Source organism: Macaca nemestrina, chromosome 12 (assembly GCF_043159975.1).
Source record: "Macaca nemestrina isolate mMacNem1 chromosome 12, mMacNem.hap1, whole genome shotgun sequence".
Lineage (NCBI taxonomy): Eukaryota > Metazoa > Chordata > Mammalia > Primates > Cercopithecidae > Macaca > Macaca nemestrina.
In genome coordinates this window covers 126,004,214-126,014,669 of record NC_092136.1, presented here as the reverse complement: position 1 = coordinate 126,014,669, position 10,456 = coordinate 126,004,214, and the positions used below count along the sequence as shown (strand labels likewise).

General features: G+C 53.7%; 1 protein-coding gene and 1 long non-coding RNA gene across 10 annotated transcripts in view; one reads left to right on the top strand and one right to left on the bottom strand.

The window, feature by feature from the left end:
- The window catches only part of LOC105476236 (uncharacterized), a 227,226-nt gene extending 217,882 nt beyond the window's left edge, over positions 1-9,344 (bottom strand). The window contains exons 1-3 of one of the 2 annotated variants that reach the window (XR_011611277.1): positions 7,461-9,344; positions 6,133-6,262; positions 223-308 (exon numbers count right to left, since the gene is read on the bottom strand). This is a non-coding gene — a long non-coding RNA (uncharacterized lncRNA). Of the gene's footprint in view, positions 1-222; positions 309-6,132; positions 7,430-7,460 lie in introns of those variants that run through there. The other variant, XR_011611276.1, reaches the window with a different exon arrangement.
- LOC105476237 (kirre like nephrin family adhesion molecule 3) overlaps positions 1-10,456 on the top strand; it is a 579,748-nt gene that overhangs the window by 556,218 nt on the left and 13,074 nt on the right. For all 8 annotated transcript variants that reach the window (XM_011731960.2, XM_011731965.3, XM_011731964.3 and 5 more), the window contains 3 exons: positions 1,465-1,591; positions 5,896-5,996; positions 9,338-9,536. In XM_011731960.2, the coding sequence (XP_011730262.1) occupies positions 1,465-1,591; positions 5,896-5,996; positions 9,338-9,536 (427 nt within the window). The remainder of the gene's footprint in view (positions 1-1,464; positions 1,592-5,895; positions 5,997-9,337; positions 9,537-10,456) is intronic.

Genomic DNA, 10,456 nt, shown 5'->3' with positions numbered 1-10,456 from the left:
TATTAGACTGGGGGAGTCAGCCTCCAGTGTAAGCCACAGGGAGAAAGACCCCAGAAAGAGGAGGGGGAACCCAGGTACCCTCATGTGCCTGTCCCACCCTGACCACATTCAGCCATTGCAGTCTTGCCCTGTCCTAAACCTTATAAGAAAAGTTGGTGGTCACCAACGTGCTGGGAGGGAAGGCACTAGAAGGGCTTTTCAAGCGGGCACAGTGGTACACACCTGTAGTCCCAGCTACTCAGGAAGCTGAGGTGGGTGGATCACATGAGCTCAAGAGTTTAAGTCCAGCCTGGACAACAGAGCAAGACCTTAAAAAAGAAAAGAGAGAGAGAGAGAAGAAAGAAATTTTGTAACTTCCCCCAAATAAAGCCACCCTTTAGCCTTGAACCTGGGCTTCACTTTCTCGTGTTCCTTTTTTTTTTTTTGAGGTGGAGTTTTGCTCTTGCTGCCCAGGCTGGAGTGCAATGGTGTGATCTTGGCTCACCGCAACCTCCACCTCCCGGGTTCAAGAGATTCTCCTGCCTCAGTCTCCCAAGTGGCTGGGACTACAGGCACGGGCGACCATGCCCAGCTAATTTTGTATTTTTAGTAGAGACGGGGTTTCTCCATGTTGGTCACACTGGTCTCAAACTCCCAACCTCAAGTGATCCGCCCACCTCGGCCTCCCAAAGTGCTGGGATTACAGGCGTGAGCCACCGGCCTTTGTGTTCCTCTTTTAAGATGTACGTATTCTTCAGTGCATGAGAGGCTGTCAGGTGTCCTCACATAAGAAGAAGCAGGGAGAGCCTCGGGTGGGAAAGCAGGGGGACCAGAAGGAAACCAACCTTTGTGTGGCCTGTTACGTAGCAGATACTGCATTATCCTGCCAGGCCCCCACATAGACAGAACGTGAGCATCTGAGAAGATAAGCAACTGACCAGACAGACACAGGTGTTCACTGCTGGAGCCAGGATTCGAACACAGACCAAGCTCATGCCAGAGCCTGTTTTCATCACTCCAAGCTATAACCCAAAGGGATCCTGAAAATGACTCTGAAAACAGGTCCAGGGGCTCTCAAAGAAGTTCAGCTGTAGGATCAGGTCACCCATGGCTAGCCTGGGAGAGGAGAAGCCACCGCAGGTACAGGGAGGTTCCTGTAGGAGGAAGCCTGGAAGTCCCCAGGCAGGCATCCCCCTCCTCCGGCACATGTACCCCCGCGTGCCCCCAGCCCACAGGGCTGCACCTGGGATGCAACATCCTCAGCCACACGGGGCGGCCTCTCTGCCGGCGGAGTCTCCTCTGTACAGCCCACAGGCATTGTCTGTGCCAGGACATTTTTGGCCTCTTTCCTCCCCACCTTGCTTCCTACTGAGATGCGGGAGACTGCGTCAGTTACCCCAGGCCAGCCTCTCAGCTGCCCTGTTCCCAGAGACGGAGCGCGCCCCTCCGCCTGCTCTTGGTGTCTGAGCCTGCCAATTCTCCTAGGTCCTGAGCAATGAGAAGACCCTGACCCTCAAATCCGTGCGCCAGGAGGACGCGGGCAAGTACGTGTGCCGGGCTGTGGTGCCCCGTGTGGGAGCCGGGGAGAGAGAGGTGACCCTCACTGTCAATGGTAAGACCCTCACTGGGGTGAGCCAGGCCTGAGGGAGGGAAGAAGGACCTCAGGCATCTTGGCATTGCCCCAAAGGAGCTGTCACTGGCTCTGGGCCTTGCTGTCACCTCCAGCTGTGGGTAGATAGCAATTAGGTCCACCTCCTGGATTCCCTGTCAGACCCAGGCCAGGGGAGGAAGGGCCTGGAGAGTTTTCTGGTCACCTTTTTGTTTGTTACCTTCGAAGGGGTCTCGGCCCTAAGACCGGTGGGTGATGAATTTTATCCTGGCCAGGGAAAAAAGCATCGGAGGTCACTAGGTGGCCAATGTATTTCATCCACTCACCATGGCCTTGGCCCATGAGAATTTTTTTTTTTTTTTTTTGAGATGGAGTCTCGCTCTGTTGTCCAGACTGGAATGCAGTGGCGCGATCTCAGCTCACTGCAACCTCACCCTCCTGAGTAGCTGGGACTACAGGCATGTGCCACTATGCCCAGCTAATTTTTGTATTTTTAGTAGAGACAGGGTTTCACCATCGTTGGCCAGGCTGGTCTCCAACTCCTAACCTCAAGTGAGCCGCCTGCCTCGCCCTCCCAAAGTGCTGGGATTATAGGCAGGAGCCACCTCTCCTGGCCCCATGGGAATTTAAGAGAGCATCTCTGCACCTCCTGACCAGCCTCTTTCCGTTACGTGTGAGCCACCCAGCCAGGGAGCCCTGTCACCATCTCCACCAGGCCACGTGTTCAGGGGCCCCCTCGAGGGCAGGAAGCATGTCTTATTATATATAATACAAATAATTACAGCAGGGGAGTCTTTTCACGGTGGGAGTTAGTAGATGAATGACTATTACATGAAATGTGTAGGGACAAGGGTGTCAGACCAGGCCTGGATGATGGGGTGTAGACAGTCATGGAGAAGCTGGGACCTGGCTCAGGCCAGACCCAAGAAGGCTGTGGCACCAGGACGCAAATGCGGACATCCCTGCCCCATCAGGTGCTTTGGCCACAGGCAAAAAGCAAAGCTGCCAGTTCGACTCCTCTGCCATTTCCGAAGGCTCCCCCCAAACCTCTGTCATGCCCGCCGCCCTTTGGGAGGCCCCTGTTCCCACCATAGCCTGCCTCAGATGAAAACCCCAAAGCTCTGGGCCCCTGCAGGAACTGAGCCACCAACGTTTGCAGGGCATCTGGGTCCTGGCCCCAGAGCAGGGCCTTAGGGAGGGGCCAGCTGAGGTCTCCAAATGAGCTCAGTGGGCTTCAGCGTCCTCTCTACCCAGAAAGCCACCTGCTGGTGGCCTCATCGATTCCCTTCGCTAGAAAACCAAAACCAGCTTGGTGTCTCCTCAGCCTTCTCTGCTGTCCCCATTCACTAGCTCCCCCCACTTCCCAGGCATTTCCATTCCTCTCCCCCCACCCCAGAGCCGTGGCAGCCCCAGAGGGAGGCTGAGTCTACCCAGACCCCAGCACGTTCCCAGCCACCTGTCCTGGCAGAGCCCTGACTCAGAGCCCTCCTGCCTTTCCTGCGTGTCCCCAGGACGCCACCAATAAATTGGCACTGCAGGGCTAAAAATAACAGCATCTGATCGCGCCTCCGTATATCCATGGCAACACAGGCTGCAGCCTTTTCCTTTCAGCGCAGGTGTCTGACACTCGGCTCAGAGCTCCAGGCCCCAGTGAAACCAGCGGCCTCCACACAGCCCGCACCAGCCAGGGCACTCGGAAGTCAGGCTGTCCGTGCCTGCAGCCGGCTCTGCTCTGCTGGCCCCATGACCAACCAGCCCAGAACCCTCACGCTCATTCACACACTCCAGGGCCCCCAAGCCTGGAGCATTAAATGAGCATTGGTGTTTCTGGGAAAAAGCAGGTGGATAAAGGAGGAGCTGACATCTGCTGTCACTTTAGATGTTCAGGCATTTCCAAGGGAGATATAAAGAGATTTCTTGAGGACAGAATGCCCCCTGGGGAACACAGGCCTGGAGGGACATTTCTCTTGGATGGGGAGGACACTGAAACCCAGTTCCTGGTGCTGACCAAGGTTGAATCTGCACTCTCCAGGTCTCTTTCTCTCCCCTCCTCTGCCTCAACCCCTGCCAGCACAAGCTCCCCGAGGCTTCCAGGCAGAGAAAAGCTGGAGGGATTGGAGGGAAGCAAAGAAGCTGCTCATTTATTTCTGCTGGACTAGGGTGGCCTCACACACCTGGAGGCAGGGGGATGAGTTCAGTGGCCCTGGAGAGGAGCCCGCCAGACCCTCCTGGGAGTGAACTGTCTGTCCCTGTTTCTGCAGAGCAGGCAGAGGGAGGGTGAAACCCAGTGGATGGGACCTGGGCATGGGCTGGAGGGAGCTGGTGCTATGAAAGCATTCAAATGAGATCAGGTTTTTGACAACTGCTGACCAGCGCAGCAATCCTTTGGGAAAGAAATTGGCACAGACCTCAACCGATTTGGCTCAAATCAGGTATCTGCAGGAAGGGGAGAGAAACCTTACTAACCCTCACCCTGTTTCCCTTTATCTGGTTTTTGTTTTCTTTTAAGAAGCAGATGCATTTGATGATGCCTTTTAGAATCCTGAAAACCCCTCAGGGAATTCCTAGCTCCTGGAAGCACAAGGAAAAGGTTGTGTGTGTGTGTGTGTGTGTGTGTGTGTGTGTGTGTGTGTGTGTGTGTGTTGGGGGTTTTTTTTTTTTTTTTTTTTGGTTTTATTTGTTTGTTTTTGAGACAGAGTCTTGCTCTGTCGCCCAGGCTGGAATGTAGTGGGGTGGTCTTGACTCACTGCAACCTCTGCCTCCCAGGTTCAAGCAATTCTCCTGCCTCAGGCTCCCAAATAGCTGGGACTACAGACTCCTGCCACCACGTCCGACTAATTTTTGTATTTTTAGTACAGACGGAGTTTCACCATATTGGCCAGGCTGGTCTCGAACTCCTGACCTTGTGATCCGCCCGCCTCAGCCTCCCAAAGTGCTGGGATTATAGGCGTGAGCCACCGCGCCTGACCAGAAAAGGTTTTATAGTATTGTCACCTTTTAGTCCAGCAGCAAAACAAAGCACCATCCGGTTCCGAAAACATCAATCTCCTCATCTCTTTGGGTCCTAGACCTGTTGGAGCTAAAGGATTTGTAGGAAGGAGGGCAGCGCTCAGCCCATTCTTAAAGCCATGGAGGGTTCCCCACGCCCACCTCACGCTGCCCCAAGCCCTTTGCCTTCTCAGACTCAACAGAAGTCACCGGAGTGTCTCCAGTACCTTTTCTCCTTTGGCTGGGAGCTACTCATAGAAATGCAAATCTGCTTTAATTAAGGTGGCTAATAAACAGCAATTATGTTTGCAGCAATTTTTGTTTTGTTCCCGGCATAATTCTGCCTGTTCTCCAGATGCGTTGCTCCCAGCTCTCTTTCCTCTGGTATCTACCACCTAAGTCTCAACTGTTACCCCGGGGATTGAAAAGGGAGCATGACCATTTCCGTCCCTACACCCATCCTTCAAACACCCAGCCCAGCCAGGAAGCCAGCAGAGCGAAGCTAAACTAGCGGCTCCTTTTGGCTTTCACGGCCAGGCAGGCGTCACACGGGAAAGACTTGGGTTAGGTAACAGGAGGAACTGGACAAGAGGTGCTGGGGAACAGGCTCCCCTCCACCAGGCAGACTCTCTTGCCTGTGCAATGTGGTGAATGAGGCAGGTGCTCTCAGAACCTGACCCATGAACATGTGCCACACTCTGTGATATAACATCGGGGTCCGTTTGGGAACCATGGCCTCACAGCGTATGCATTCCACCGTCCAGGGTGATCCCCGCCCTTAGGAGGGGGACATCAACCATTTCTTCTCGTTGGCCCGGCTGGCCGAGGACCTCCCGTTTGTTAGGCAAGGGTGCCCTCTACTGGATGTCTAAGGAATGGCTTGCAGGGGTGCAGCTGGCTGAGGCAGGGGGAGTCTTCCTTCATCCAGACACCTTCCCACCTCCTTTCCAGGCTTACTACCTCCTCCCTAAAGCTTTCCCCGTCCGCCAGATAGAATTATTCTCTCTCCTCTGAAGTCAGTTAGCACTTTATCTGCACCGCTCCTGTAGTACTAAGACTCACCACCTTTTATTACAGTTATTTATATCTTCTGGGGATTTTGACTTAGAAGCATTCACTCATGATCCCTTGAGAGGTTTATGACTGAATGCCAATTTTATCTCTGAGTTCCTACCTTGCACTTTACCTTGCACATACAGGCCTTCTGCAAATGTTTGCTGAATGCTTGGATTAATGAATACACTTCTGAACCCACCCAAAAGGGCGCCAGCAGGGACGTGCCCTTCCCAGGTGCCTAATGGGACGCTGTCTCTCAACAGGACCCCCCATCATCTCCAGCACCCAGACCCAGCACGCCCTCCACGGCGAGAAGGGCCAGATCAAGTGCTTCATCCGGAGCACACCGCCGCCGGACCGCATCGTGAGTGCTCCAGGGGCAGGCGGGGGCCGGGCCAGCAGCCAGACGGTCACTTTTGCCAATAGCTGGGTGGCCAGCCAGGCGGTGGCAATGCACACCTCCGAGGCTCCTTTTCCTTGCTGAGGAAAATTATACCTGCCTTGGCTGTCTTGGAAAAGCGTCGCGAAGACCAAATTGCAGGCCTTTCTCAGAATAGGCAGTGCTCTCCCAGGATTCATCTGCCGTTCTGCTGAGCTCTGACATGAACAGTTCTGACCAAATTCCGCATCCTAAGGGCAGAGGGGCACACGAGGGTAGTGGAGAGAAAAGACAAATGACTTCTTCCCTTTCCTGGGCTCCAGGCCAGTATTTAGCAAAATCTTAGAGTGCAGTTAATAGTTAGCAACTCCTTTCTGTGCCTCCCTGAGTCCTCCTTGCCAGGTCTCCACGGCCTTTACCGTCCATGGTAGCCTGCCCTGTTACCTATCAATCATCCCCTCTAAAGTGACCATTCCAGTCTCCCTCCCTTCTTCAAAGAACTTATCCTTGCAGTGCAGCTAAGGCAACTGAGGAGTCCACCCTCAGCACCTCCTACCAGGTATTTGCTTGCCTTTTTTTTTTTTTTTTTTTTTTTTGAGATGGAGTCTCGCTCTGTCACCCAGGCTGGAATGCAGTGACACAATCTCGGCTCACTGCAACCTCTACCTCCTGGGTTCAAGCAATTCTCGTGCCTCAGCCTTCTGAGTAGCTGGGATTACAGGCATCTGCCACCATGCCTAGCTAATTTTTGTATTTTCAGTAGAGACGGGGTCTTACCATGTTGGTCAGGCTGGTCTCAAACTCCTGGGCTCAATTGATCCTCCTACCCTAGCCTCCCAAAGTGCTGGGATTACAGGCATGAGCCACTGTGCCCAGCCAGCATTTGCATTTTTTTAAAGGGAGGGTCTTGCTGAGCACGGAGCCTCATGTCTGTAATCCCAGCACTTTGGAAGGCTGAGGTGGGAAGATCAATTGAGCCCAGGAGTTTGAGACGAGCCTGGGCAACATAGTGAGACCCTGTCTCTACAACAAAGTTTAAGGTGAGGGCAGAGTCTTTTCTTTCTTTCTTTCTTTCTTTTTTGAGACAGAGTCTCACTCTATCACGCAGGCTGGGTGCAATGGCGCAGGCTGGGTGCAATGGCGCAATCTTGGCTCACTGCGACCTCTGCCTCCTGGGTTCAAGCAATTCTCCTGCCTCGACCTCCAGTAACTGGGATTACAGGCACCTGCCACCACACTCGGCTAGTTTTTTTGTATTTTTAGTGATCCAGGGGGCAGAGTCTTGTACCCAAATCCATCTGAAACTGGAGGGATCTCAGGCATGAAAACAAAGAAAAGTGAGCATTTTATAGCACTACTGGGGAAAACTATTATTTGTAGTAATTCCCAGTGTCTGGCAAAATCCTGCTAGAAGACTGCCCAGGGGTGGAGTGGGCAGGGCAGCTGTACCTTTTCACAAGGCGGCAGTGCAGGGAGGGTGGGGTTGGCCCAGACATGGAGCAGCTGAGGTCACTCCTAATCTGTGCATGCGGGGGCTGACACCCAGGCTGCACCAGTTGAAACTGTCATCCTGTAAACTAAGATATTATTAGAGTATTATTGCCGCTACACACTTTCTCAAGCATTCAGTTCATTCGCTTTCTGAAAGATTCACAAAAAAAATTGCAAGAACTCACAAATAAAACTAATACCTATGCCTCGTCATTCATTTTATTCTTTAATGTTTTTAATTATAAATGTAACACAAGCTCACTGTCAAATATTCCATTCACTCTTGGACATTTTCGCACCTTCTCTCCAGAAATATCTGATTCTAGGCCAGCGGTTCTCGCTGGCCCCAGGGGACATTTGGCAGTGCCTGGGGACACTTTGGTTGTCATTACTTGGAGGATACTCCTGGCACTGGGTGTGTAGGGGCCAGGGTGCTGCTGACATCCTGCACTGCCTGGGACAGCCCCACAGCCAGGAATGGGTCAGTCCAGCATGACAACAGCACCGAGTTTGAGAAACTCAGTCCCTCTCATCAGCCCTGAACCAGGGTGTGCAAGGCGCTTACACGATGAGGTGCAGACAGTGTATGTGGCCGGCTCTGAAAACTGTTAACCAGCAGCCCTGTAAACTAAGGTAGACAAAGGTGATCGCAGACACAGCTCTGTAGACACATTTCTCACACAGACATACAATGTCACACAGGTAGACGCATTCATGGGGCTGCTGTCCTAACTCACACCCGCCCAGGCAGCCGCAGTCCCAGGGGACACTTGTGTGGAGGCGCAGGGCGCAGGCCAGCAGGGTGCCCACTTTGCCCCGAATGATGCTCCCCAGGCCCCCTTCTGGGATGGAAAGACCCTCTGAGGATGCCCCGGAGTATGTGTGTGTGCTTGTGCTTGTGGATTGTGTACATGTGTGGTGTGGGTGTGTTGTCATGTATGTGTGTCATGGCATATGTGAACATGTATATCTGTCGGTGGTGTACTTGTGTGTGTGAGCACATGGTGTGTGTGTATGTCAGTGTGTGTACCTGTATGTACACATGATGGTGTGTGTATGGCGAATGCGTACATGTGTTGCAGTGTGTGTTGTGGTACATACATGCGTGTAAGCATGCTTGTATTGTATGTGGCATATAGTGTGTGCATCTTGGTGTGTGTGCATGTGTACATGTATTTGGGGGAGTGTCTGTGTGTTGCGTGTAGATGTGGTATCGTGTCTGCCATGTGTATGTACATGTCTGTATCATGTTTTTAGTGTGAAGTGTGATGTGCATGTATTGTGAGGTGTGTATGCATGTTGTGGCATGTGCACATGTATGCAGGCATGTGTGCGATGTGATGTGTGTGATTTGGTGTGTGCATATGCTGTGATGCATGTTTATGTGTGTTGTGGTACATGTACTTGCGTATGCATGTTTGTGGTGCGTGTGCACAAGCCTGTGTGTATACACATTGGTGGTATGTGTATGTTGTGTGTGTTATAATGGGTGCACATTTATGGTGTGTGGTATGTATATAAATGTGTTGACCATGTGTGCGGTGCTGTGCATTGACATGTGTTTGTGTGTTGTGTGTGCACATGTGTACATGCATGTTTGTGCTGTGTGGGATGTTGTGCATGCACATGTGTGGTGATGTGTGTTGTGTGTGCACCTGCATGTGTGCATATTTGTGGTGTGTGGCGTGTGTGCCTGCATACATACCCGAGTGTACATGTGTTAGTGTGTGGCAGTGAGCATGAACATGAGCAGGGCAGTGGCACTGTGACTCTGGTGTGGGCGTGTCCTGGGCCCCTCTGGTGGAGTCTGCTCCTGATTCTGCGCCCCCGGACAGGCCTGGTCCTGGAAGGAGAACGTTCTGGAGTCGGGGACATCGGGGCGCTACACGGTGGAGACCATCAGCACCGAGGAGGGCGTCATCTCCACCCTGACCATCAGCAACATCGTGCGGGCCGACTTCCAGACCATCTACAACTGCACGGCCTGGAACAGCTTCGGCTCCGATACTGAGATCATCCGGCTCAAGGAGCAAGGTGAGAGCTGCCAGGGCCGTGAGGGAACGATGAATGATGGAACCAGAGGGGCCCTCTCCTCGCCTAGGGCAGGGCCCAGGTGGCTGCAAGGTGGGCCGGGGCCCAAGGACAAGCCACAGTGCTCCTCCTGGCCGACCACACAGCCTAGCCAGCCACAAGCCTCCTCAGCCAGGCTCTCGCTGAAGCAAGGGCCACCAGCCTCCACCAGGAACCAAGAAAGGGAAGCACACAGCTCAGAGCGGCAGCCCTTGAGGGCGATACTTCAGTAGGAGGTGACCACAGCAATGAGCAGGCGGGTGGCAATGACAAGCTGCCCAGCAGCCTCCAGAGGCCTCGGCTTCTGCGCCCTGCCCTCCGCCGTGGGCCCTGGTCTGACACCAAAGTGCCCTTTGGGAGGTGTCATACCTGGGTGGAGCGTGGGATATACTGGCATGGGTGTGCTGGGAACCTGGCCCAGCCACAGTGAAGATGACAAGCCCATCCAGTTACTCAGACGGAAGTCCCACAGAGGGCACCCACTCCAAAGCTAAGGGGTCGGGCTTGTTTGTCCAGATCCCTAGGGCCGGGGGCTGGGCTCACACCACCTGCAGACCTAGGAGGCACAGGGACCCCTGTGCCGCAAAGGCAGCGCTGGGCAAAGCAGTCCGGTGGGTGAGAAGGAGGAGGAAGAAGGCTCACCCCACTAGCCCCCGTGCACTGACGTCCCAGCTCCTGGTCAAAGATGCTCAGATCTCCAGGTCTGCTTGGAGCTCTCAGGCACAGACAGCAGGATGGGGAGCCTTGGAGGGGCCCGGAGGGGTGGCTCCGGAAGCTCCACCACAGCCAGCAGCAAGCCGGGTTCTGAGAGGGGTGGTCAATCTTGCCCTTTTGCCAGCAGGGGCTAAGCCATGGTGGACCAGGGATTCGTGCTCAGCTGGGCC